The following is a 27,721-nucleotide window of genomic DNA, read 5'->3' on the forward strand; positions in this document are numbered from 1 at the left end:
TTTTAGTGGAGATCCCAAGGAGGGAAACTTGGAAGAGTCGAGTAGGTCATATGCTAGACCGAACCCCTATAAATCACGTGCCTTGTGGATGCTTTCTCTTCTCCTTCTCTTTGCACTTTGGTGAATGGTAATCTCTACCCTTTACTTGCACTTATGTTTTATTGAACAAGGGTTAGAGCATATAGGCTTAAAATAACATATAAACCCTAGCTTTCATTATCTTGAATATTTGAACAAGGGTTAGACTATAAATGCTTAATTAGTAATTTAATTTTAATAATCCATTTAATTAAACCAAAAATTTTTAATTGACCAATTCACTCCCCCCTCTTGGATTGTCACACTTGTATTTCAGCCGGCTAAAGGCTTGCGGAATTCGGCCAGAGAAAGAAGAGCAAAGGCTAGGGTTTTTGTAAAGAGAAAATATGAAATCTTGCTTAAATGAGGAAAGAAAGAAGAAGAATAGGTTTGCAGAATCAATGGCCAGAACTTGTACTCGCCGGAGAAGAAGAAACTACCGAAAAATTAGCCGGAATCCAGCAAGGGCTTGATCAGACAAGAGAATATGAGTCAGGGTTTGGGGAAAAAATCTCTATCTTTCTCTCTCTGATTTGGGAAGATAAAAGCCCTAATTCTCATTAGCTTGCAAGAGAAGCATTAGCTTCTATTTATAGGTAATTTAGATTAATTTTCACCCCCATTAGTTTGTGGGACAACCCCCATGCCTATTTTTCACTTGGTTTTGGATAGGTTGAGTGGTCTGCAAGAAAAAGCTTCAGCAAAATATAAATGATAAATTTGTGCTCCTTAAATTACCCAGGGACAACCCTCTGCTGCAATACAGACTAACTGGACTACCCCTAAACTGGATAAACCACTCCCTTCTGCTACACAATGTTAAACTACACTATCTACCACGTTCGTTTGTTAGACAAACCTAGACGGATTTGGACGAAATTTTAAAGGGACCTACTTGGGATCCTAACCTACGCTAAGGCACAATTTGGGACTCTAATTCACCTATTTGATAAGGTTTTCAATCAAACATGGTTATTGGGGTTCGGTTAAAATGGGGTGTCTACAGTAGCTCACACCGGGCATCGACACTCTACCGAATTTCTGAAGACTTGGAGCGACATCTTTGAAATAGCGCAGTTGTTCTGCCGAATTTCAGAGAACTATTGGGCGATTTTTCAATAATAACGCGGTTGTTCTGCCGAAATCTCGGCAAACCCGAAGTCCCTTCGTCCGAATAGCGCCGTTGTTCTGCCGAAATCTCGGTTAACCCAAAGCCCCTTCGTCCAAACAACGATGTTGTTCTGCCAAATTTTCAAGGAACACGAGGCTATATCGTCCGCATAGCGCTGTTGTTCTGCTGAAATTTTGACAAACCCGAAGCCCTTTCATCCAATTTGTGCCGTTACGCCGCCAATTTCTCGACAACTGCTCCTCTGGTAAATTTACATTGTTTACCAGCTTTCTGCAATTCTATTACAAAATTCGGTGTAGGGTGGTTACGAGATTTAGAGCTCCTTTTGCCCTAGATCCTGTAACGTAAATTCCTCTCCTTTCTGTAAATAGGGTTACATTCCCTCTTCTTATCCCACTACTCTGTCTCCGATCCTGCCATAGACAAACGAGACAGAGACGATAGCCATGGCGCTCCACGGTGTTAGAAAATCGGAGGGAATCATAAACCCAGAGTTTCTTTTCCCTTATGTACTGTCTTTTCTATTTGATTTAGTTAACCTGATTGTGGTCAGCTGCGAGATCTTTCGGGACTCATATTACAGCATACGACTTCAATCAGGATAACAACCGCTTATTTTCTTTCTTTTGTGAATTCATTTTATTTACATTATGGAATTAAGCATAATCCCAATAAAGGATAAAAAGATGAGTTATCCTGATTAAAATTTTCAAAAATGCGAAATCAAGTCAAGAGACCGGATTTACCCGGCAAGAGGCGTGCCTAACACCTTCCCCGATTGTAACCATAACCCTTACCCAAATATCTGTAAGGACCATGCCTTAATAAACAGAGCAAAATTATAGGTTCATGGCCCAAAGCAAAAGAACCCCTTTGGTCACTATTCCTCCAATGAAATCCTAGTATCTATCCCCATTTCATCGGAAGAACAGGCAAGAGTCCTAGCCCAAACCTAGGTGGCGACTCTGAGTTTCTCTTTCTTGTGAAATCTGGATCATGATCTCGAGTTCACAAGAAACGTAGATCAACTAATACTCCCAGAGAACACGATGTGGTGATCCCTTGCCCGCCCCGTGCGCTCGGAAAAAAACAGGCACCCACATATACATACACCAGAAGTTGAGAGTTTGCTTTAGGAGTAATCGATCGTTTCACATGGTTTAAGAGCTATTGCCCCTGGGTTCAAAATCCAACTAATCCTTGATATAAAAAATTCAGCAGGAGGGAGGGCTTACTTTTACCACCTATGAGAGTGAAGCCGGTGAAAAAAGGGGGTGAGCGACGGGAGAAAGGGGGGAGATTTTATCGATTCCCTATTTTCTTGTGGGGCCTATGTTTTTCTTTTCCTTTTTTTATGATTAAGCTGGGGTTAGGCAAGACCCCCACCAGATATATTAAAGAAGTAGGAACCAATAAGTACAAGAGGTCTCCAGGGCACAGAATTAAACCCCAGGGATGAGCTCGGAGAGCTTACAGAGACAGAAAAAAGCAAAATACAACAATAAATTAGTCCATTCTAAGAATACCCTAATAAACTACAGCCTTTGATAAATCTCGTCGGCTTGATCTCTGGATAGAATATCCATCAGAGGCAAAGGGATGGAATGGATGGGAACATTTTCGCCTTTGCATGGACAACTTCTTTTTGATAGATAGTGGGCAGCGGAGTTTGCTTCTCTCCAAATATGCGAGATCCTCCAATCAATACTATCGAGATAGCTCCATGCTTTCTTGATATCCAGGAGATTTTTTCCAAGGTGGATGGGATGATTTATCCATAGAAGCAGCAGCAAAGGTGGAGTCAGCTTCAATCCACAATTTTGTGATCCCCAAAGCCATAGCAGCAGTGACCCCAGTACAGATAGCATGAATTTCCAGAGAATAAATCTCGCCTTTTGGAATTGACAGGGAGAAACAGTAGATCACATCCCCTTTTGAGTCCCTGATGATTCCTCCTATGCCACCTCCTTCATCGGACAGAGACGCATCAGAATTGAGCTTAAATTCTCCCGGGATTGGTGGAATCCATCTGCAGAATCTGTCAGTTTTACAATTCCGGAGAAATTTGTACCCGAAATGGATAGCCATTAGAATATTTATGTCAGCATGATCATTAGAGATATTGAGATTTCTCAATTTTATCTTGATATCATCCAGTATTTGACTGAGGACCTGTCTTTTGTGCGAAGCATTTCCTTCAAAAATTCTGAGATTCCGGTCTTTCCATATTCTGTAAATAGAGGCAGCAAATGCTACCTTAATGGCAACAGTACTCTGTCTCTTTCCCTTCCAATTGCTCCTTATCCATTCTTCTTCGGCAGAGAGAGAATGTTTGAGGGATCTTCGAGTTCCACAACGCCAAAGAATAGATTTCCAAATCCAAGCAGAATATCTACAATGAAAAAATAAATGATTTATATTTTCCTTACCAGATTTACAGAGTGGGCATCTGTCATCAATTGAAGAGTTGATGAATATTGGGTGATCTCTGGTGAGGAGTTTTCTGTGAAGAGCTTTTCATACAGTGATCCATGTCTTGGAACATGCTCAGGAAACCAGACAGTGGAGGACCAAGGTTTAACAAGATACTTAGCTCTAAGAAAATTCCAGGCACTTTTGATAGTAAATTTGCCATCCACAGAAGGCATCCACACCACAGAGTTCATTGGTTCATCATGGAACGATGCTTTTTGCAAGATAATTTTTACATCACGGAAAGAAGGCTTGTCGAGGATGGGGTGCCAGGAGTCCCTGAGGCGGATTTCATTTAGAGTTTTGATGGGTGTCAGGGAGTAGTCCATCCTCGATTTCGAGATCAGTTTGTCAAAAGGACCCTCAGGGTGCCAAGGCTGACCCCACACATCAATCTTAGCTTCGGCACTAATAATGTAGCATATATTTCCTCTGATCTCTCTCTGGCTTTTAGAATACTTTTGAAAGCCCACGATGGTTTAGACGGAATGGGTATGGTCCAAATATTCTTATAGTTCAAATACTTAGCACAAACCCAAGAAGCCCAGAGAGAATCATTCGGCTGAAGGAGCCTCCAAATGAGCTTTTTTAGCACAAACTATTTATGCTGGAGGAGCCTATGTTTTTCTATACAAATTGATGGGGAATGAGAAAAAGCCCCAATCTCCACATGACACATGGCACTATGGACTTGATCCACTAACAGGTTGACACCTGTCCTTAAGGGTAAAAGGGTAAACTAACGCCCAAAGCCCTCACTATAAATAGCCCTCATAAAGACAAGGTGAGGAACTCGAATCCTAAGAAATCACTATTCATCGCTTTGACAGTTCAGTTTCACTGACTTGAGTGTCGAAGTGCTCGTCCGGAGCGAGGACTCCGGGTTGGCCTTTTGACGTCGTGCAGGTCATTGCATCTCAACCAGTTCAGCGACCAGGACTCGCCAAGTCAGCTCTTACGTCACTGCCTTATCTGTTACCAATTCGGGGCATAACACAAATGATTTTTTGGCACAAACTATTTATGTTGGAGATTTATAAAATGGACGGTTTGGATTATCCTATATTATGGTCGGTATAGTACCTTATGAAAAGTACTAGACTACACGGGTTTACACCATATAAAAACTAGATCTGTCACTTTCTCACAGTACGGACCCTTGGATTTTATCCATCCTCTCGTGGATTCAAATAAGGGCTGAGTGGTGGTAGCGGAAAGCAGCGAAGATGGGCAAGTTCGGAGGGAGACAACCAACGGGAACGCCTTCGTTGGCCTGGTCATTCGTTGTCGTCGTCGTTTCGCTCCTCTCCGGTGCCTCCATTGTCCACAACATCTTCAAGCCTAATCTGGTAGGCTTTCTTCTCCCTTCTTCCTTATTCTTATCCTCCATATTCTCTCTTCTATCCTTATAAGATTATCCATCCCATGATTTGAGAAAAAACCCAGAAGGCTTGGGTCTCATTCTGGAATGGTGTCTTTATGGGATAGTCTATGCACGTCCTGTGTTCGACGAAATGCCTATTACAGTTCAATTCAAAAGCTCTTAGTCTACATCGAAGTGTCATGTTCGATGATTGCATCCTAGTTAGGGAGATTCTAATGTATTAGTATTTTCTACATACTCTGTGATATGGAGCCAAATCAGCATTAAAACTTAGTGCGTGCCAATTGTTTGACGAAATGTCTCAAATTCACTCCATTGCACTTCACAAAATAAGGCACTTTGAATGTACAAATATTTCTCTAACTTTCAACTGAGGAAATCTATGATGTGGGTCCATGTCTTATGGTTTCTCTCCTCAATGGAAAAGGAACTGTGAATCTATACTAGTTTTTTCCTGGCTTTGTTTCTTGGCTTTCTTCATTTGAGATCAGCAACTGACAAAAATCGATGTCTATAGAGTTTTCTAATTAATGATCTGGTGCAGCTACCCACAACAACTTTTCAATGCAGACAAAAATAACATATCACATCTCGATGCCTACAGAGTTCACCTGGTTTTTAACTCTATCGTACACAGGGCCACCCTGATTGAAATGAACAATTCATGTGGGGGACTCCACCTGAGATTGCCCATGTTCCAAAAATCATCCATTTTAACCATATCTTCATTAGCTCTATCATCCACTGAATCTGGATCTGTATTTTTTTACCGTTCTCTTTATAGATCTTGATTGGACAATTTTGATCTCCAAATCACATGACAACATTTCAATAGTAAACCATCAAAGCTGAGGTCTATCACATGAATTGCCTAGATCAATCGTGGTTGTCCACACATATATACAATAGATACTATGAAGCATGGCAATATGATGCTTCCAGGATGCATTTCAGTTTTCTCATTTGCGTTGCTTTTACTTACATATGGGTCAAATTGATACAGAGTTTCATGCCTTATTTTAAGGCCGTTTGCGTGTGTGTAATTGTGTGTGTGTGTGTGTGAGTGCGCGCGCACAAACGGAAAAGTGTTGCTACTCGATCTTGTAGCTAAGCTTATCTACTTGGTCGGGTTAAATACAGTGGGGGCCCACATTGTTTGGGTGATCCAAACCATTTATTTGAAAGTCCCTTACCTAGATAGGGTGTCCACAAAAAATCAGACCCATAGGATGATCCTAACCCATCCAACAATGGAGGGAAAAATGGGAAAAAATGGACAGACACAGTTTGTCCACAATTCTGCCCATTTTTCCCTCCACTGTTGGATGGGTTACGATCATCCTATGGGTCTAATTTTTTGTGGACACCTTATCTAGGTAAGGGGCTTTCAAATGAATGGTTTGGATCACCCAAACAATGTGGGCCCCCACTGTATTTAACCAGACCGAGTAGATAAGCTTAGCTACAAGACCGAGTAGCAACACTTTTCCGATATATATATATATATATATATATATATATATATATATATTTGTGTTTGTGTGTGTGGATGGGTAGTTGAGAAATGAAATTCATAAGCACCTATTCCACCCCTATGCTTTTGCTTTTTTACTTTCTTTAACTGGAATGGTTGTGGTTGCCCATCTAGAAACACTTTTTTAAGTAAAACAAGAAATAAGATAGATTGACTCCCTCTTCTTTCTTGAGTATGGTTGGTTATACCCTGCCTGTCCCTCCTCACCGGTGTTTAAAACCACGGATGTGACCCGGAACACGGCAAAGAAAAATCCTTATCGATTCTGCGCGGACACGGCCAAGAACGCGGTTGACGCGGTCATAACTCGGGAGAGTCAAAGGAGTTTATCGATTATGTAGGACAAAACGTGGAATGCGGATGTGGTGCAATGCGGAACACGGCCAAGATAAAAGGGAGTCAACTCGGGCGAGTTCCAAGTCGAGTCAAGGAGTTTTAAACACCGCTCCTCATTGTTATGCAAAAATATCGCGAGCCCCACACTTCCAGATTCCATGAAAATCAGGTGGACAACATCAACCAAATCTCTTCTCTTCTCATTGCCTCAGCAGAAATTACATACTACCCGCCCCATTACAAATCACCTGCCAGCAATTGCATTCCTTTTTCTCTTTTTGAAAGTAACAAAATTTATTAATAAACCAATGAACAAGCTTATACACAATCATACATATGGGTCGAGATATCCCAAAGAGCATATACAATAGAAAAGAGCCAAACCCCTTCAACTCCATCCTCATGTCGTCTATATTATTTGAGTTGACAACCATAACTTCGTTATATGCTTTTTCTTTGGCCAGCTTGATTGCTTCTTCATTCGCTGACCTCAACATATTTAGAAATTCCGGATCTATTTTAATGCATATATCTCTAATTTCTGCTATAATACCTGCTAATTTCCAAGGACCGAATCACTTTGCTTTAAGCCCATGCCATGACATTTGAAGAATCACCCTCAATGATTATTGGCCAGCAACTTCCATCTTAGTGCTGCTGATTGTCTAAGCTCTGCATGGCAACGTCCAATCACTCTCATGGTAAGCAACTAACGCAAACGTGATTTTCTATGGCCTTCTTTCTGAGGATAATAACCCATCTTCACATCCCAAATCATTGTGTATGCAGTTGTTGAATAAATACACATGTGTAAGGGCATATTAGTCATATATAACATAATATATATATATTAGTCGCGCGTGAGAGAACTAATTTTTCTCTCCCACACGCACGCCTATTCTCTCTCTTGACTGGTTCTCTCTCTCACCCCTCTATCTCTTTGTATCTCTCCCTTCCCACCAAAGTTAATATACCATGTAACTTAACATGGTATCAGAGCCATGGGTGATCGTATGTTTTTCTTCTTTCCCAAAACCCTCTTTCTTCTGAGTCGTGTTCGTTTCTTTTCTCCACTCACACCCTTCTGAGTTGTGTTCTTTCCTTTTCTCCACTCCCCACCCACACCCTTCTGAGTTGTGTTCGTTCCTTTTCTCCACTCCCCACCCAACCTTCTTCTGAGTTGTGTTCGTTCCTTTTCTCCACTTTCCAAAACCCTAGCCGCACCTCTCAGCACACAAAACCCTAGCCGCAACCCCTATTCAAAACCCAAACCCTAGCCGCATCTCCTCTTCACATCCAAAACCCTAACCGCACCCTCTATTCCAACCTATACACTTTCCGGAGCCCTTCATCCAAACCCTAACCCTATCCTCTCGTAATGTGAGTTGTTCCCTTCTCCTAGTTTATGTTATTATTGATTCTGTTGCATATGGATTTTGTCGGTTGGTGTGTTGTTGGTTTCTACTATGAGTAATCATTGTTCGTTACTAGTGGTTGTTGTTGAAGGGGGTCGTTTGGTGATTCTTAGATGTTTTCTTTAGTGACTTTATCTAGTTGATTGTTCGTTGTGGTAATTGTAGTGGTTGTGGGATTTGATTTATTCCCTAAGGTGTTAGTTGTTGTCTTTTTTCTTTTTTGGTGATTGGTAGTGCTTTTATTATGCCTTCTGAGGACCAAACCTCCCACCAAACTGCTGCCCCCCGACTTGATGAGGCCCGTTCTTCGGTTTCTACAGGCCAATCAAGTTATTCGTATGTTGAACCCCCCCTTCAGATGACGTCCATCAGGTTAGATGGGATGAATTATCCACCGTGGAAGATGGCCGTATATACTTATCTCCTTGGACGTAGAGAAATTCGTTTTCTAGAACGTGTACCGCTAGCTGCTACTGATCTACAGTATGATCAGTGGCACGAAGATGATGCCGTTGTTAGATCATTTCTCTGGGGTTGTATGGAACCCCTTATAGCCGCCTCCTTGATGTATCTTCAGTCGTCAAAGGAGGTTTGGGAGCAAACAACCACAATGTATTCCGGGGTAGATAATCTTACGCGTATTTGTGATCGTTTATCTGAATGGTTTAGCCTTCAGAGGGGAGACAAGTCGGTGAGTGGCCACTACATAGACTATCTCGCACTCTGTCAGGAAATTGATCTATTGCAGCCGTTTGCAACTGATCCAGTCGTTCTCAAGAAACGACAGGAGGAGTTGCGTGTTGTCCGTTTTCTTGACTTGTTGGGGCCTGACTATCTTCAACTCCGACAGTAGATTGTGAGTTCCCCACCCATTCCCACCCTGGCGGATGTTTTTTCGAGGGTTCAACGTATGCAGGGGACTCAACATCCTGACCCGATAGTTGATGGTTCTGCTCATGTCACATTTGCTGGAGGTGACCGTATCTGTGGGGGTGACCGTGTTGGGCGAGGTCGCGAGGGTGGTGGTTGTGGCCGTGGACATGAGTCAGGGGGAGGTCGAGATGGTGGAGGAAGGGGACGTGGGTCCCGCTATTGCACCCATTGCCGTATGGACGGCCACAACATTGACTACTCTTATGATTTGCATCCCGAGCTTCGTCCGTACAGACCCGCGAATGCCTCCGCTGCTGTTTATGAGAGTTCTTCATCCATTCATCCTCCATCTGTGACCTCTGACACTAGTGGTCTCTCGTGCAGAATATGATGATCTCGTCCGTCTACGGGACAAAGGAAAACAACCGTCTGCCACATTTGCCCAACAAGGTAGTCCATCCCGTTTTTTGTCTGGTTTTTCTTCTGGTTCATGGCTCATTGATTTTGGAGCATCTCACCATATGACTGGTAATCCTACTCTACTTTCTTTTTTCCAGTCCTTTTCATCTGATGGCCAGTTCTGTTACTTTAGCTGATGGGACTACATCCCCTGTCTCTGGGGTTGGTGTAGTCATCACATCGACGGGCCTTCGTTTATCCTCTGTTCTTTTTTGTCCCATCTTTTCCTGTTAGTTTGTTATCTGTCAGTCGATTAACTAAGTCTCGTAATTGTTCTGTCCAATGAAGCACGGGTACTCTCCCGGGGGTCCCGTACCCGTACCCCACACGTATGGGGTGCGGGTACGCCCCGGGTACGTCCAGGGTACGCACCCTACATTAAAAAAAAAAAAAACAACCAAATTTTAAGTCTGGGTGCGTGTCGGGTGCGTCGCGGGTGCGCACCCACGCGTACCCGACACGTTTGGTGGGTTTTTTAAAGAAAGGGGGGGTGTTTTAGCGACTTAAGGGGGTGTGTTTATAACATATGGGGGGGGTTGTTTATAAAACAAATAAAGGGGAAAAACCCCCGATCATTTCCTCGCCACTCGTTTTAATTTCCCTCTCTCAAACCCTAAATCCCTCTTCTCCGGCGAGATTCCCTCCACTCCGGCGAGGTCCCTCCCCTCCGGCAAACCTTAACGGTAATCCTCACTCCCTCTCACCTCTCTCTCAGCCTCTCTCTCTGTTACTCTCTCTCTCTCTCTCAGCCTATCTCTTTGTTTCCCTCTCTCTCCATGACTCTCTCTCTCAGCCTCTCTCTCTCTCTCTGTGTATCTCTGTCTCTCTCTTTTTTTTGGGGATTTTGTGAATCTGTTTTTTTGGGGATTTTGTGAATCGATTTTGAGTCCAAAAACAGATTATTGGGCCCTCTTTCTTTTGGATTTTGAGGACAGATTGTGAGTCCAAAGCAGATTTTTGGACTCACAATCTGTTGAGTCTAATTTTGAGTCCAAGAATCAGCTTCGGACTCACAATCTATTCTCAAAATCCGAAACAAATAGGGCGTAAATGCTATTTTTGGTGCAATAATCTATTGGATTCAAAACTAATTATTTGTCTATTTGTTTTTTGGGTGCAATAATATGTTTTTGGGGTGTAATACCTGTTGAGAGTCCAAAACTGATTATTAGATTCAAAATTTTGTTTAATTTTGAGTCTAATAATCTGTTTGGAGCTCAGAATTACATTTACGTCCTGTTCATTTGATATCGATTTTGAGTCCAAAATTGATTATTAGGCCCTATTTGTTTTGGATTTTGTAATTTTCAGTCCAATAATCAGCTTTGGACTTTAGTTGGTTTGAGAAGTGCAAAAATCCAAAATTAAAAGGGCCTAAATGTTCATTTGGGATTGTGTCAACCGAATCCGATTGACAGTCCAAAACTGATTATTGGATTCAAAATTTTGTTTAATTTTGAGTCCAATAATATGTTTGGGGCTCACATTTAGGCCCTGTTCATTTGATATTTTTATACTGTGATAGTCTGCTCATTGTTCATTGAATAGATATTTTATTATATATCTATTTAATAATTTGTTGTATATTTTATTCCAATAATCTGTTCATTGTTCTTTTAATAGATTTAAGAATGTCTTTATCCGGTGCTAGTGTGACACCTCCTACCGATGAAGATGTCTCGAAGCCTTTGTGGAAGCATGTGTCGAGATTTGATAAAGATCCTAAAGGTGGAGGGAATGTGAAGTGGCAGTGCAATTATTGTCAGAAGAATTTTAGTAGCTCGTACACAAGGGTTAGGGCACACTTGTTAAAGATAGCCGGACAAGGAATCAGAGCATGTCCTAAAGTGAAGGCGAGTGATCTAGTTGCTATGCAAATGATGGAGGAAGAGGCCAAGGAGATTACGAAGCAAAATGCTCCCAAGAAAGTGCTATTGCTGCCATCGTCGAGTACTGGATCATTGGGTTGCACAAGTATGTTTGTGGCTCCAAGTTATGATTTGAAGAAGAGAAAGACAAGTGGAAATGTGAGTCCACTTGAAAAAGCTTTCAACATGGCGGCCCGTGATCAACTACATGCCGAGATTGCTAGGATGTTTTACTCCTGTGGCTTGCCCTTTCACCTAGCAAGAAACCCATACTATGCTAGTTCCTACACTTTTGCCGCCAACAATGCACTTTCGGGTTATTTGCCTCCGGGGTACAACTTGCTTAGGACAACTCTACTTCAAAGAGAGGGCTAATATTGATAGGTTGTTGCAACCTATTAGAGACACGTGGAGGGAGAAAGGCGTGAGCATTGTTAGTGATGGATGGAGCGACTCACAAATGAGGCTTCTCATTAACTTCATGGCGGTATCGGAAGGTAGACCTAAGTTTCTTAAGGTGATAGATTGTTCGGGGGAGACAAAAAACAAGCATTTCATTGCTAACTTATTGAAGGAAGTCATTAATGAGGTTGGACATGATAAGGTTGTCCAGTTAGTTACCGATAATGCTCCAAATTGCAAGGCGGCCGGACAACTTGTTGAAGCTCAATTTCCTTCCATATTTTGGACCCCGTGTGTGGTGCACACACTCAATCTTGCTTTGAAGAACATTTGTGCGGCAAAGAATGTGGAAGTAAATCAAATTGCCTATGGAGAATGTACTTGGATCTCGGATATTGCGGGAGATGTCATGCTAGTGAAGAATTTCATCATGAATCATTCGATGAGATTGGCCATATTCAACGACTTCAATAGTTTGAAGTTGCTTTCCGTTGCCGAGACTCGCTTTGCGAGTGTTATTGTGATGCTTAAGAGATTTAAACTCGTAAAGCAAGGTCTACAATCGATGGTGATTAGTGACAAATGGAATTGCTATCGAGATGATGATGTAGGAAAAGCAAAGTTTGTGAAAGAGAAGGTGTTGTATGACATTTGGTGGGATTCTATCGATTACATACTCTCTTTTTCATCTCCTATGTATGACATGCTAAGAGAGTGTGACACGGATAAGCCTTGTATTCATTTGGTTTATGATATGTGGGACACGATGATTGAGAAAGTGAAGACAGAAATCTATAGGAGGGAAGCAAAGAGAAAAGAAGAAGAGTCTAGCATTTATGAAGTGGTGCAAGAAATTCTTTTTGATCGTTGGAACAAGAGCAACACTTCGCTTCATTGCTTGGCTCATTCATTGAATCCAAGGTTAGGTGACTTCAAATTTTATTTAGATTAATAGTTATGTTCATTGTGAACTTTATTTCCTACTTTTAACATGAAACTAAATTATTTTTTCTATTCTTGAAGGTATTACAGCGAAGAATGGCTTAGTGACGGTTCAAATCGTGTTCCTCCACATAAGGATACAGAGATTTATGCAGAGAGGGTAAATTGCCTCAAAAGGTACTTTCCTAATTCAGCAGATTGCACGAAGGCTAATGTGGAGTTTGCTCACTTCTCTATGAAGTCTGGATTATTCAATGACGTTGATTCCATCAATGACCGAGCTACTTTAGAGCCTCATGATTGGTGGGCTATCCACGGTACATGTGCTCCTATGCTTCAAAGATTAGCTTTGAAGCTTCTGATGCAGCCTTCGTCTTCATCTTGTGCCGAGAAGAATTGGAGCACTTACTCCTTTGTGCATTCTTTGAGAAGGAACAAGATAACTCCACAACAGGCTCAGGACTTGGTTTTTGTTCATAGTAATCTTCGTCTTCTATCAAGACGATCTCCACAGTATGCACAGGGAGAGACGAGGATGTGGGACATAGGTGGAGATTCATTTGACTCTTTTGAGGATGTTGGGGTGCTTGAAGTTGCTAGCCTTTCACTCGATGAGCCGGATTTGGAAGCCGTTGTTTTTACCGATGATGTAGATGATGATATTGGAGATGAGGCGACGGACATTGTATCTAATGAATGATGCGATCGTAACATCTTGTACTTAAAGTTGGAACTTATGAAATATGGAACTTATGAAATATGGAGTAAAATTAGATTTTGCTATTTTGGTGATGTTAATTGTAATTTGATTGTTCTTTAATTGTTTTTAATTTTTATAAATATATAATAAAATAATAAAAAATATTATTATATTTAACGTACCTGAACGTACCCGCACCCGGGTTTTTTGGAAAATCATGTACCCGCGTACCCGTGTCGTGTCGTACCTCGTACCTCGTACCCATGCTTCTTAGGTTCTGTCTCATTTTTCCCAACTTATTGTGTCTTTCAAGATCTGAAGACTGGGACGAGGATTGGCTCGGGCCGTGAGATTGATGGCCTCTACTACCTGGATAATGTTGCTACTGGTGTTGCCCTTCGTACCTCTGTGGATGCCTATCAATGGCACTGTTGTCTGGGTCACCCACCTATTAATAAACTTAGGAAATCTTCTTTTCTGTCTAGTCCTATTCCCTCTTTTCATTGTGAGTCATGTGAGTTGGGGAAACACCATTGTGTGTCTTTCCCACCTCGTCTAAGTAATCGTGTCTTAAGGCCTTTTGAACTTGTTCACTCTGATGTATGGGGCCCCTCTAGAACTCCTTCATTACATGGCTTTAGATATTTATCATTTTTGTGGATGATTATTCACGTACTACTTGGTTGTATTTGCTTAAAGATATAGATTTGAAGTGTTTAATGCCTTTCAGAAATTTTATTTTGAGGTGGTTAGTGTTCTATTAGTTGTTTGCGTACTGATAATGCTAAGGGGTATTTTTCTGTGGCTAATGGTTTTAATTCTTTCCTTGAATCTCATGGTATAATTCATCAATCGTCTTGTTCATATATGTCGCAGCAAAATGGAGTTGCTGAGAGGAAGCTTCGATGCTTGCTTGATATGACTCGCACGCTAATGTTTCAAATGAAAGTACCTAAAATATATTGGGGAGATGCCGCACTCACTGCGTGCTTCCTCGGAAATCGTCTCCCATCGTTGGTTCTGTTTGGGGAAACACCGTTTTCTATTCTCTACCATATTTGGTAATCCATTTCCATTGTTACCTCGTGTTTTTGGATGTATCTGTTTCGTTCAGAAATTAGGTCCCGGTCTGGACAAGCTAGATCCTAGATCAGAGAAGTTTATCTTTTTGGGATACTCACGTACCCAAAAAGGTTACAAGTGTTATAGTCCGCGTCTGCAGAAATTGTTTATCTTTGCAGATGTCACATTCTTTGAGGACAGACCGTTTCATTCCGGTCCTCCACCCTTGTCGCAGACATACCCACTTCGTCGTTGCGTGTTTTGGTTAGCCCTCCTCTACTAGCACCTGTCCCAACTCCAGATGTTCCCATAGGACCCACAAGAGTTAATAGCGAATCTGCGCCACTGATATATCTTCGGGTACTTAGGCAGGTTGTTTCAACCAGCTGATCCTTCTCCACAGTCGCCCTCATTCAAGTAATTCTGATTCTCTTGTTTCTGATTCTCCCATTGCGACACGTACTAGATCTCGCACTTCTGCTCACCCCTTTTCATCGTTTGTTTCTTATGAGCATCTTTCACCAAAGTTTCGCTCGTTTGTTTCAAGCTTGTCGTCGGTTACTTTACCTAAGTCGGTTGCAAATGCTCTTACTCATCTTGGATGGCGCGCAACCTTGGACGCTGAAATGACTGCGCTTCAGTCCAATCAAACGTGGCAGTTGGTTCCTCTTCCATCTGGGGCTAGGACAATTGGATGTCGTTGGGTATTTGCTATAAAGTATTTTCCAGATGGAACAATTGAACCCCTAAAGGCCCGCCTTGTTGCAAAGGGGTATACTCAGACTTTTGGTGTTGATTATCAGGAGACATTTTCCCCCGTGGCAAAGATCCCTTCTGTTCGTATCCTGATCTTTCTCGCAGTTAATCGCGGTTGGCCTCTCTATCAGCTCGATGTTAAAAATGTCTTTTTACACGGTGATTTATCTGAGGAGGTTTATGTGGAGCAACCTCCTGGGTATGTTGCTCAGGGGGAGATGTGCTTATCAGTATGCCATCTTCGTAAAGCCCTTTATGGTATGAAGCAATCACCTCGAGCGTGGATTGGGGGGTTTAGCGCTGTTGTCTTACGTTTTGGGATGAAACAGTGCGCTGTTGATCATTCGGTCTTCAGTCACAAGTCCACTGCTGGGCATATCCTTCTGACAGTGTATGTTGATGATATTGTAATCACAGGAGATGATAGATCTGGTATTCAGAGATTAAAGTCATTTCTTCAAAAAGAATTCTCTACTAAAGATTTGTGTCTCTTAAGGTATTTTCTTGGTATTGAGGTAGCATATTCTCGTTATGGTCTTTCGTTGTCATAGAGGAAATATGTGTTGGACATTTTAGAAGAAACAGGTTCAATGGGAGTGAAACCTGCAGCTACTCCTATGGACCAGAATGTTAAACTTCTTCCAGATCAAGGGGAGTTGGTGAATGATCTTGGTAGGTACAGAAGACTAGTTGGCAAACTGATATATTTAACTGTTACTCGCCCAAACATATCGTTTGCAGTTGGTATGATTAGTCGCTTTATGAGCTCTCCACGCACTTCCCATTGGGCTGCTGTTGTTCAGATTATCAGGTATTTGAAGGGTACACCGGGGAAAGGTTTGTGTTTCAAAAAACATGGTCATGAGAAAGTATAAGGATTCAGTGATGCAGACTGGGCAGGATCACCTGCAGACTGGAGGTCAACCACTGGATATTGCACATTTGTAGGAGGAAATTTGGTGTCATGGAGAAGCGAAAAGCAAGTCGTCTCCAAGTCAAGTGCAGAGGCGGAATATCGCGCTATGTCTTACACGAATGGTGAACTGATCTGGATTCTCTCGTTCTTATCAGAGATTGGGTTCTCATCAATGTCTCCAGTACAGTTATTCTGTGATAATAAGTCCGCAATCCATATTGCGACAAATCCTGTGTTCCATGACGCACTAAACATATTGAAGTAGATTGTCACTTCATTCGTAATCGGATTCAGAAAGGTGAAATTCGCACTGTTTTTACTCGATCTGCAGACCAGCTCGCAGATATGTTTACCAAACCATTGGGATCAGCAAAACTAAAAGATTCTTGTAACAAGCTTGGAATGTATGATATATACATTCCAGCTTGAGGGAGAGTGTTGAATAAATACACATGTGTAAGGGCATATTAGTCATATATAACATAATATATATTAGTCGTGCGTGAGAGAGAACGAATTTTTCTCTCCCACACGCACGCCTATTCTCTCTCTCGACTGGTTCTCTCTCTCTCTCACCCCTTTATCTCTTTGTATCTCTCCCTTCCCACCAAAGTTAATATACCATGTAACTTTACAACAGTATGCAGAAACACAAGTCTCACCCACCTCATTATCAATAAGAATATCTCATAAAATACCCACTATAAGAGAATGCACACAATGGCTTATTTGAGCCTACAGTTTATGCATGGTGAATACTTCGTTCCGAGCATCAATCGGATGACCTTACATTTCCATTCAACCCTACTTTACTCCCTTACCCATTTCCCCTTTCCATCTTCAACCACTGTTCTTTTTCCATTCAAAGCTGTCTTTTCTGTATTCGCCACCAACAATGTATGTGTGTGTGTGTGTGTGTGTGTGTGATGATCAGATAGATCCCAAATCCATTCTATTATGCTTCCCTCTTTCTATGCTTTATCTAAACCACTTATGTTTTCGAGGAGTGAGATTTTGATCCAAATTATAGGAAACCAGCTGAAAGCTAGAACCCTATCATCTTAGATCTCTCCACTTTCACCTTCAAAGTAAAGGAGAAACGAGCCGTTAAAAAAAAAAAAAAAACGAAAGGAGAAACGAAAATCTGCCAACTCTCCACTTTCTTAAGAAAAGAAAACCTCTATTCAACACACATTTATTTTCTTTTAAACTCCTCTCTCTCTCTCTCTCTCTTAATACATTGGAGAGAGAAAGGTGACCCATTGATGATGGCTTCATCTAACTACTCCCTCCTTTGTGGGCTCGCCATGAGTTAATTATAGAGAAACTAGAGAGTAACCAAGATTTTAGTTTTTCCTTTCCTAAGAAAGTGAAAGTGGTTAGAACTGAGACTTTAGGGTGACTGGCTTCTAGCTTAGAAATGGTTTACTATGTTTCTGGTGCAATAATTCTTTCCCCTTCAAACATTTAAAAGGGCTCGGATGAATACTTAAGTGTAGGAAACATTATATTTTGATGGATCTCGTGGATCTGAGATCCATTGGAGGATGCCATGACTAGGATGACCACTCCATGAGGGTCCTCCTCATTTCTCTATAATATGATATAATGATTTTTTGCAAACCACCTCTGCCCCAAACACTACCACCTCAAAACGTCCCTTACCACCCGAAAGCCCTTATAACATCAAAATCACTCCCCCAAACCACCACCAATGGGGGCAAGACTGGATAAGGGGAAAAGAAGCCTTCCTTTAAACACACCTTCAAATTTCAAAGAAGAAAATGACACTTCAAACATAAGTGGGAAAAAATTACCTTAACTCTTCTCAGGTTCTTGCCACACTAGTAGCTGAAAGCCTTAATCTAACACCATTCCAGCCTCTCAAGGTGAAAATTGCATATGAATTATCTATTTGCAATGCGTCAAATGCCAAATTCCTAAATCGAGCCGTCAAGGACATGATAATGAGGAAGAATTTTTTAGTAGGGAGATGAAACGTTGGTTTAGATGGCGCTGCCAACATTTTCCGGAGAACAGAGGAGCCCTTCTATCTTTATATATATATATATATATATATATATATATATATATATATATATATATATATATATAGACACACACACACTAGTAAGACAGCCTGTGCGATGCACATGGAGAGAAAGGAAAGTATGGCTTAAAACTGTTTTAAAGGAAAAAAATAAGCATTTGTTAAAATGATTCTTTGGAGATGCAGGGTTTGCCTCAAGAAAACTTGAAACAAGAGTAATCGAATACCTCTTAGAAATAATAAATTTAAAAGAATTCCTTCCCTTATCAAAAAAGCAGAAATTAAAATGCACAAAATTTAGGACAAATGTGACAATATTCCAATGAAAATGTTGTTTTGCTGATAAATGATCCATAACGTAGGTAATTCAAGCACACTAAAGAGATGAGAGACAATTTTCTTTGACAACTAAAACTAAAGAGATCATTAACCTTGCTTTTAGCGCACATTCTAACAATCCAAGAAAGAAATCTATGAGATCCATAGAGTAAGTTATTCAATCACACTAAAGAGATAATTAAACTTGCTTTTACAGGGCATTCCATCTATCATAGAAAAGCATGAGGAATGAGCATTTGTTTAACATTAAGGGTCATTGTGGAGAATGAGCACTTTTGTGGAGAATGAGAGAATCCAAGTCATTGTGTAATTCAACATTAAGAGTTTCTTCTCGAATATTTTTAGAAAGATCATAATTCCCACAATTTTGTCAGCAACAAAAAAGAAAAGAAAAAGAAAACTGACTGAATCCAAAAAGAACGAAAAGTTGAGTACAACATCTCTTTTGTCTTCAAAACCCAGATACATTGATTCAATTAGAGGTAGAGGGTCTTCCATGTTCGGGGAAGTGGAAGAACTGTCAGCTATTTTTGGTGATCACGACAAAATCCGGAACATTGCTCATTTCTTCATGTTCATAGATGATTCGACTCACTACAACCTTAATTGTCACAACATTCTTTTAAACAAAGAGAAGAAAGCAACTATTTCAGACATATTCCTGCAAACCAAAACCCAAATAACATCAGTGGCAACCTTTTGGATTAAAAGACGTAAAATTATAACTGTATGGGCACAATGCTGCAATAGATGGAAACTTCTATTTGCTATATAGCAAATAACTAAAAACCCAAATGCATAACCCAATTTGAAATTGTCACAGAAGCTTGTCCTACATTCAAGTAGAATAAAATAAAGCGGACCAGAGTTGAAAACCCACACTACCTTAAAAAAAAAAGAGTTGAAAACCCTCATCCCTTAATTGAAATAATTTAAAAAATCTTCAATTTGAAAGGAGAAAACCCATCTGCCTGTCTTCAAATAAATACGTTCACAGAGCACAGAATACATGAGAAAATTGAGTAAGATTAGGATTCAAAACTCATTTATTACATGAACTGAATTACAAAAATTGGTACAACATAGAGACCATAAGAACATTGTAGGAACCAAAATAATTATACTCGGAATACATGTTTGGACGAAAAGAAATCCTCCAAACACTGCCAAACCGTAGAACTTGTGATTGAAATGACCCACAGCGGCAGATGGGGAAGCTATGTGGGTTAAATTTGTTTTCAAAGAAAAAAGGTCTGAAGGCATTCAAGTCATTTGAAAGGGCAATTTAATCATTTCAATCCAGCAATGATTTTAAATTTTTTTACCAGATTTTTCTGTAGATTATGATGGAGTAATTTGGCAAATCCTGAAGGTCTAAGATTTCATGAATATTACATGCATTGCAGACAGTAATTTCATCAACCATGTATACACATACATACATTATTAAGATATTAATAATGAGGCCTACTCATGCTGTCTGAATCACCATCTGAACAGAAATGGACCAAACCCTGAACTAATAAGGAATTAATTTAAAAGTTCATATTGCCAAATCAACGGTTCACAACGCATTCATAGCCAATCAACTATTTTCTCTGAGCTGAAACTGAACAAAAAAATCACAAATTTGTGAAAAGAAGATGTTGAAATATAATGATTTCAGCTCAGTAAGTCTATGTGGCTGAACTCAAATAATGCCAAGTCTTGTGGCTGTAATTCATCATAGGATAAAGTCAAGATGTAAAGACCACATGGAAAAGAAGTATTCTAAAACTCAAAAGAAAAGAACATGACCACTTGGAGGGAGGTGCCTGAGGCTTGGGATGTTTTTTAGCTTCGATTGGGTCCAATACATCTGAAAATGAAGAAAAAAAATACATCAACACACATCACTGTATGTGGGCATTAATCCTCCATAGCAAGAATAGACTCCAACATCCCTTTAATACTATGGGTTTTCTAAAATAAACCAAAGAAGAAATAAACTATAAAATAAAATAAAGGAGAGAAAAAACGAATCCCTTTAATACTATGAGTTTTGTAAAATAAACCAAAGAAGAAATAAACTATAAAAATAAAATAAAGGAGAAAGGAAAAAATAAATGAAAGAGTCTTACCTTGGGTTCTAGGGGTTTTTTTTTTTTCTGAAAAAGTTTCTGATCTGCCATGAATAGCAATGGTGGAAAAACAGGGGCTTGAAATTGCATAAGCAGAGGAAACTCAAACAAATTCCTGCAACCCAAACAGAGCCTCAATGTGCGAGGAAATAAAAAACAAATCCTAATCAAAATCGATTAAGCACACATGGTAAGATTTCCGAAAGAGAGTTTCCGTACGTGCAAGAAAGAGGGTTTTTGAAAGAGGGAGGAAGACGGTGATTAGGGTAGGGAGAAAAATCAGGGAATTGGAAGAGTAGCCTTATCGTTTCAAGTTGAGTAATTTTGCTTCATAAATGGCAAAACGACGGGTTTTAAGTAATTATCTAAAAGGGCTATACACAGAAGTTCGGTGCATATTACCCTTTCTCTTTAAAGAAGCTATACACAGAACTTGCGTGTATAGTAGAGTGCCACGTGGCAGAGAGGGTTCAATTTATCACGATATAGCGTGATAAGGTAATAGATTCAACCCGTAATCTCGCAAAGCTATGGCCGAGATTTTAGGCTTTGCAAATCTCGTAAAGCTAAGGCCGATATTTTAGGCGAGCAATCCTTTTTTTCGTCTTCTATTTTCTCTCTCTGCAGGGGAGACTTACACGTAAGGCAATCTTTCTTTTTAAAGTTTTTCTCAAATAAATGAAAAAATCAGAAAATATATGTTAAGACGAAGGGGAGGCTAACACGCTAGCATGATGAACAGTAAAACACCCTTTCCTCTTTATTATAATGTATATATATATATATATATATATATATATATATATATATATATATATATATATATATATATATATATATATATATATATAGATATTTTATAAATATTTGTGTGTGTGTGTGTGTGGATATTATGATATTATATCACATATCATATTTATGGGCATCTAACAGTTGCATCTCTCTCTTGTTTTATTACAAATTGATGTAGACATTGCCACCGGTGGAGTCCCTCAGTGGGAGTAAGAGAAGTTCCGAACAGGAATGAAATGCTTAGACGTTTCTTAGTACTTTTTCTAGTTTTTTATGCAATCTTTGAAGAAAACACTGTGGAAGGTTGTTTTTGGTGGAGCCCTTAGCCAGTTGAGGAGGATAAGATCTGTGATTCATTTCAGCTTAGAAGGATCTGTACCTAGAATGCTTTCGCAACGATGATGCCAATATATTTGGAGACAAAATAGATATGTTTTGAATGAATAGTACAGCTAGAATGCAATAGCTACCTTGGTATATGTTCTGGTTTATTAGGTTATTTTCTGCTTCAATCCTTTGCTCTTCTGATATTAGTGCTTTGGCAAGTTAGAATGCAATAGAGGTACTTTGATATTCAAATACTGCTAAAATAAAATAAAATATAGACAAAATTACGACTATGCTTGAATACTTCTTTAATATGCAGATTTCATATGCCATGATTTGAAACAGATTGATTGTCTAATTTATGATACCAATCTTTAAGAAAGAAAATCTTGGCTTAGGTTTTACTAAGTAATTGTCTCATCTTGTGTTTGGAAAATCGGGCTCTATGTAAAGGTATTTTCTGTTTCACTTATTCCTCTCTCATTTACTCAAGAAATCTCCATGGATCAGAAACATCTTGATATTATCCAGGTAATGAGATCTTCCAAACTCCAACTAATAACTCCAAGAATGTCTTAAACATGTTAATGACTGTTCATTTGCGGTAAAATTGTGTAATTACACATTGATCTTAAGTTTTGAACTTTCTCTTATCTTCCCCTTCCGTACCCTATGGCACATGCATCATACAATAGAGATCTATTTTCAGCACGAAATGTCATTGTGCCATCTTTCTGGACAAACACAAAGAAGTTCAACAATATGGTTCAGGTTTAGAACTAAACCATCATCAAACCTGCCATACTGTAGTATGACATGTGTGACAAACCAGCATTCACCCACGTGGTTCTCAAGTGCCAACGGCCAAGCTATCAGGCATTAAGACTTCACAACCAATTGACTATCATGAATCCAAAAGAACAAAACTCCCAACTCCTATTAGGATCTAAAAACCTTCTGCTTAATGACCATTATGACAAGACACCCAACTGCTCCATTCATCTCATATGACCCATGTAGAAAAGCTAATGCAAGCATTGAACCAAACAATAAACAACATTATAAGTAATTTATAACTAAACTAACAAAATAGCATGTGCTAGGCTTAGGCTAAGAATTTATATTAGGTTTATCAGTACTTGTAACGTTGTAACGCCTTCGATACGGCCCATTACTATTCATTAAGCAATCACAATTTTACGAAGAATAAAAAAATCGAAAATAAGCATTACCTTTCAACACTTCCTTATTCAATTTAACTTCAACAAATGCAACTGTTCATTATTATCTCTATATTTATGTAACTTTATCCATTTCAAATTTCTATTATTCACTTGGGGACGGTTGGACGCACAGACATTTATTTCTTTGGAAATATATTTTTTCTTAAAAACTTTTTCTTGGAATTTTTTTTTCAAAAAGCTTATTCTATTGTTTGGTTTACATCCTTCAATGTTCTAGAATTTTAAATTCTACTATTTCGTTTATACAGGCATGTATTTTATGAAAAATTATCTATTAACAAAAATGAAATAGTTGGTTAATATTGTTGTGCCGGTTGAGACATTTCTACAACTGAGCATTCTCAGGTTTAACAACACATCGCAAGTAACTATATATTGTGATTCCATGGCAATTAGAGTGTGATGGAATTACCCGCATAAAGGTTTTTAAGACTGGAGATGCTGTAGATGCTTCTTCATCAACTTTAGAAGACAATCAGAATGCTTAAAATGCCGGAAAGTATGGTCACGGTTTGATCAGAATATAAGTGGAAACTGGGCACCGGCAAAGAAGAACCAAAATCCTGCTACTGAAGGAAATGATGGTAGCCCAACAGGAAGCCTTGCGGAAACGGAACAGAATTTGGCTGAAGATGCTATAGGAGAAGTAGATTCTGAAACCCAACAAAATCTGGAGATCGAACCTATTCCATTAAAATCTATCCCGACATAAAGATAATCATTTGGGGTAAATTAAAACGGAGTATTGCGGAAAGTTATCAGAACTAGTCATGGTTGGAATCATCAAGTGGAATGCAAAGGACGTTACAGCAAATAGAAAGTCGGGAGATTCTCATTTCTATTCCGAAAGAGGAATCAGCGGAGTTAATGAAGAACAGGTGGTTCTGTAAGAGGGATTCTCCTTTTATTGAAATGGAAATGTGGTATTTGAAATTTGAAGATATGTTCCCTGCATCTTGGTGGTCGGTGAAGGGGATCCTGCCATATGCCTGGTTCGAGGATAACTTTAGAGCTTTGGAGACCAAGATCGGAAGAGTTTTGGCTACGGATGTATCCTCTGTGATGGGGCAATGTTATATAGAGGGCCGGATATTACTAATGACCTCAAGTGAAACTCCAGAAAAGTTGAAACTACCCACTGGATAACGATACATAAGTATGGCGCAAATCCATCTATTGTCCAAGAGTAATTTCCGACCAACTAAATGGTAGGCAATCTAGATCTCAGGAGGTGTTTTACCAGAGAGAAGCAAGGCAGTCCTCTTCATTATACCACGGAGTCGAAGAAGAATGGAGTCTCAGAACTGGAGATTCGCTAGCGCATGATAGAATGTCAGCCGTCGTTAACAATATGGCCCATGTTAACAATATGGCGCACGGTATTTTCTAAATTCAAATCGGAAGCCTTCTCTGCACCGTAGTCAGTGGAACAGACTTCCACCTGATGGCAGCGTCTGATGGTTCAAATAAGACAGCTGTAGTATCTGATAAAGATAAAGAAGGTTGGGGTGAGCTCGAGACAACACAAAAGGTCATATGGCAGTGTCAGTAGAGGGATTGGAATCGTTATCCAATGGTCACGATATTGGAAATAAAAGCAATATTGAAAAGGAAAATAGAAAGAACGATAAAAACCATAGTTGTAAATTCCGTTTCGGTCGCCATTTCGTTTTGGCCACCGAAACGGAATTTCGGTGGGATTTCGGTCATTTCGGTGCATTTCGGTCGAAACTTTTCGTTCACACAAAAAATATATTAAAAAATATGAGAAAAATCCAAAAAAATAAAAAATCAATAGAAAAAGATGAAAAACTAATAAATAGTCCAAAATATGTGTCCCAAAAGGCATATTCATTACTTAAACACATAAAGTCTTGCACAAGTGCAACTGATAGTCTGATACATAGAAAAACATTAAAAAAAAAAGATACATGAAAATGAAACATAGACAATAGCTAGTAGCAACAACTCTCAGTCATCATAACCCGGATGATCATACTCAATGTCTTCTTCGTCGTCGTCGTCGTCGCCGCCGCCGTCATCACCACCTGGACCACCAGTATGGACATCTTCTTCAAGAGGCATGAGAAAGTCGTCGTTGTCGTCCCCGGCCCCAACCACAACAGTAGGTGCTTCAAGATTTTCCCACCCAATGTCTTCCGGCGTGAATATGACATCTTCTTCTTCTGCAACCCAATCCATCATTACATCCAGATGGTCTATGCTCAAAGGGTCACTAGTGGTAGATGATTTCCTCAACAAGTCCCTGAAAAGGAAAACATTAAGTTTAATCAATGTCAAAGGTTAAACTTAAAAGCTTAAAGTGATGAGGTGAGAGTTGAAAACATTATATTACGTTGTATACCTTTCTCGAAACTTAAGATTGTAATGGACAAACACCAAGTCATCTAATCTCTGGTGCTCCAACCTATTTCTCTTTGCAGAGTGAATGTGTTCGAAGGTGCTCCAATTCCTTTCACACCCAGTCGCACTGCAGGTCTGACTGAGAATTCTGATCGCAAATGTCTGTAATTCTTCCACGTCACCTCCGAATTGATTCCACCATGCAACTGTAAAGTAACAAATAGTAAATCATTATTTGTTGAGAAACTGAAAGTTAAAATGAATTATACTTAATTAAACAAAAAACTCAAATATACTTGGTCCCAACTTCGTTCGGTTGCGGATTGCAAGCTTCATTCCAAACATACCCTTAGCCTCTCGATAATCCTCAATCTGATTGGTGATGAGGTCTTGTGTACCTTCATCAGGTACCAGTCGAGTGATGCATGCCAACAAGCCTCTGGTTACTTCACTGTGCCTAGAGAAGGTAGGAGTGAAAAAGAGAGCAGGGTTAAGAAAATATCCTGCTGCATGGAGGGGACTGTGGAGTTGCCTATCCCATCTTTGGTCGATGATCCTCCAGATGGGATTGTAATCTGATTTTCTCTTCAACCTCTCCTTGATGTTCTCTTTGGCCTTATCCATAGCCTCATATAGGTAACCCATCGCCGGTTTGTCCTGCCGATCTACCAAGCACAGCACTCTCACTAAAGGCTCGCTGATGTTTAGAATGTACTTGCATTGGTCCCAAAAAGATTTATCCAACACAGTACTAACTACCCCTTCACTCAGTGGGTGTTGGACAAACCTACTAGTACTATACTCATCAGACACAAACATCTGCTGAAGTGCTTTCCGATTTAACACCAGACTTTGTATGCTAATGAAATTTATAGTAAATCTGGTTGCAGCAGGGCGGCACAACTCCTTCCCTCCTGTGAACTTCTTCCTCATCAAATTCAAGAGGCTTCCATGGTTGTAGATGAACTTTGTAATCGTTCGAGCCCTCTCAATTGTGGTTGCTATGTGAGGAAATACAGTCGGTTTGCACAGATGCTCCAAGATGAGATCTAAGCAATGAGCTGCGCACGGAGTCCAGAAGAATGTACCAAACGCGGCTTCTAGTCTTTTCCCAGCAGCTTTGTAACTTGGCTCACTGTCAGTTACAAATTGCACCACATATTCCGGATTCACCTCTCCGACAATCTTTGCAAAGATATTGTATAATTCATCGGCATTCTTCACTATGCCAGATGCATCAACGGATTTGAGGAATATGACTCCTTTAGGGCAGTACACCAAAAAGTTGATTAGGGAACGTTGTTTGGTGTCTGTCCATCCATCTACCATAATGCTACAACCAGTGTATCTCCACGACATCTTAATTTCCTCCAAGTAGTTGTTTACCTCATCCACTGTATTCTTCAAAATGGGACCCCTTAAAGCATGATAAGTAGGTGCCTTATAACCCGAACCCACGGCATTTACAACGTCAAACATAGGTTGCCAGAAAGGTGAATTGGCAACGTTGAAAGGGAGATTGGCATCGTAGCAAAGCATGCCAACCGCCATGTCTGCTCTATCCATTGTTTCTTTAGTAGCCAAAGCACTTTTAATGCTTGGCTGGGCTCCAGGGGTTGTTCGTGCTGCAAAGAAATTCCTGATCCCTCCTGTGATTCCCTTCTTCTTCCTTTTTGTACCACTCGGTTCTACAAGAACTTCCTTACCTCTTCGTTGAGGGACTTGAGGCAATTGTGTGCCAAGGTCTTCTTCATCCTGCTCTTCTTCTTCGTCTGGTGTGCCATAAAAACCTCCAACCTCTGCTCTGGATATGCTCATCCTAGCCCTTTCTTTTCTCTTTGCATCTAAAAGGTGCTTCATTCGATATTTTACATCTTCAGTCACTTTTTTGCATGATGCTACTTCACCAGGAACAGCCGCTAAATGTTCTTTCAAGCGGGTTATACCTCCACCCGATATGACTTTGCCACAGAATATGCAAGTTATTTTATTTCTTTGACCCGGACCAATGTACTGTAAGACCATGCCGAGTCATCCGATCTAGCGGGTGCCGAACCAATAGAGGATGCTCCTGCAGAAGGTCCCGAACCCGACCCACTCATTCTGAAATGAAGTAGAAGAAGGGGAAAAATGAATTAGAAGAAAGAAAATTGAAA

At 40.1% G+C, this 27,721-nt stretch overlaps 1 protein-coding gene and 1 long non-coding RNA gene across 2 annotated transcripts; one reads left to right on the top strand and one right to left on the bottom strand.

The window, feature by feature from the left end:
* The first annotated feature begins 4,796 nt into the window (after positions 1-4,796).
* LOC143878575 (uncharacterized) lies at positions 4,797-22,250 on the top strand. Its single transcript, XM_077380847.1, has 2 exons — positions 4,797-5,031; positions 21,809-22,250. The coding sequence occupies exons 1-2, from the start codon at positions 4,909-4,911 to the stop codon at positions 21,863-21,865; spliced, it is 180 nt and encodes a 59-aa protein (XP_077236962.1). The 5' UTR covers positions 4,797-4,908; the 3' UTR covers positions 21,866-22,250.
* Positions 22,251-25,035: 2,785 nt separating this feature from the next.
* Positions 25,036-25,855, bottom strand: LOC143878577 (uncharacterized). Its single transcript, XR_013251023.1, has 2 exons — positions 25,567-25,855; positions 25,036-25,467 (listed from the first exon to the last, which is right to left on the bottom strand). It is a non-coding gene; the product is annotated as an uncharacterized LOC143878577 (long non-coding RNA).
* Between the last annotated feature and the right edge of the window lie 1,866 nt (positions 25,856-27,721).

Source organism: Tasmannia lanceolata, unplaced genomic scaffold (assembly GCF_043159265.1).
Source record: "Tasmannia lanceolata isolate RefF3 unplaced genomic scaffold, GAP_Taslan_0.1 ptg000006l, whole genome shotgun sequence".
In the NCBI taxonomy this organism is placed as follows: Eukaryota; Viridiplantae; Streptophyta; class Magnoliopsida; order Canellales; family Winteraceae; genus Tasmannia; species Tasmannia lanceolata.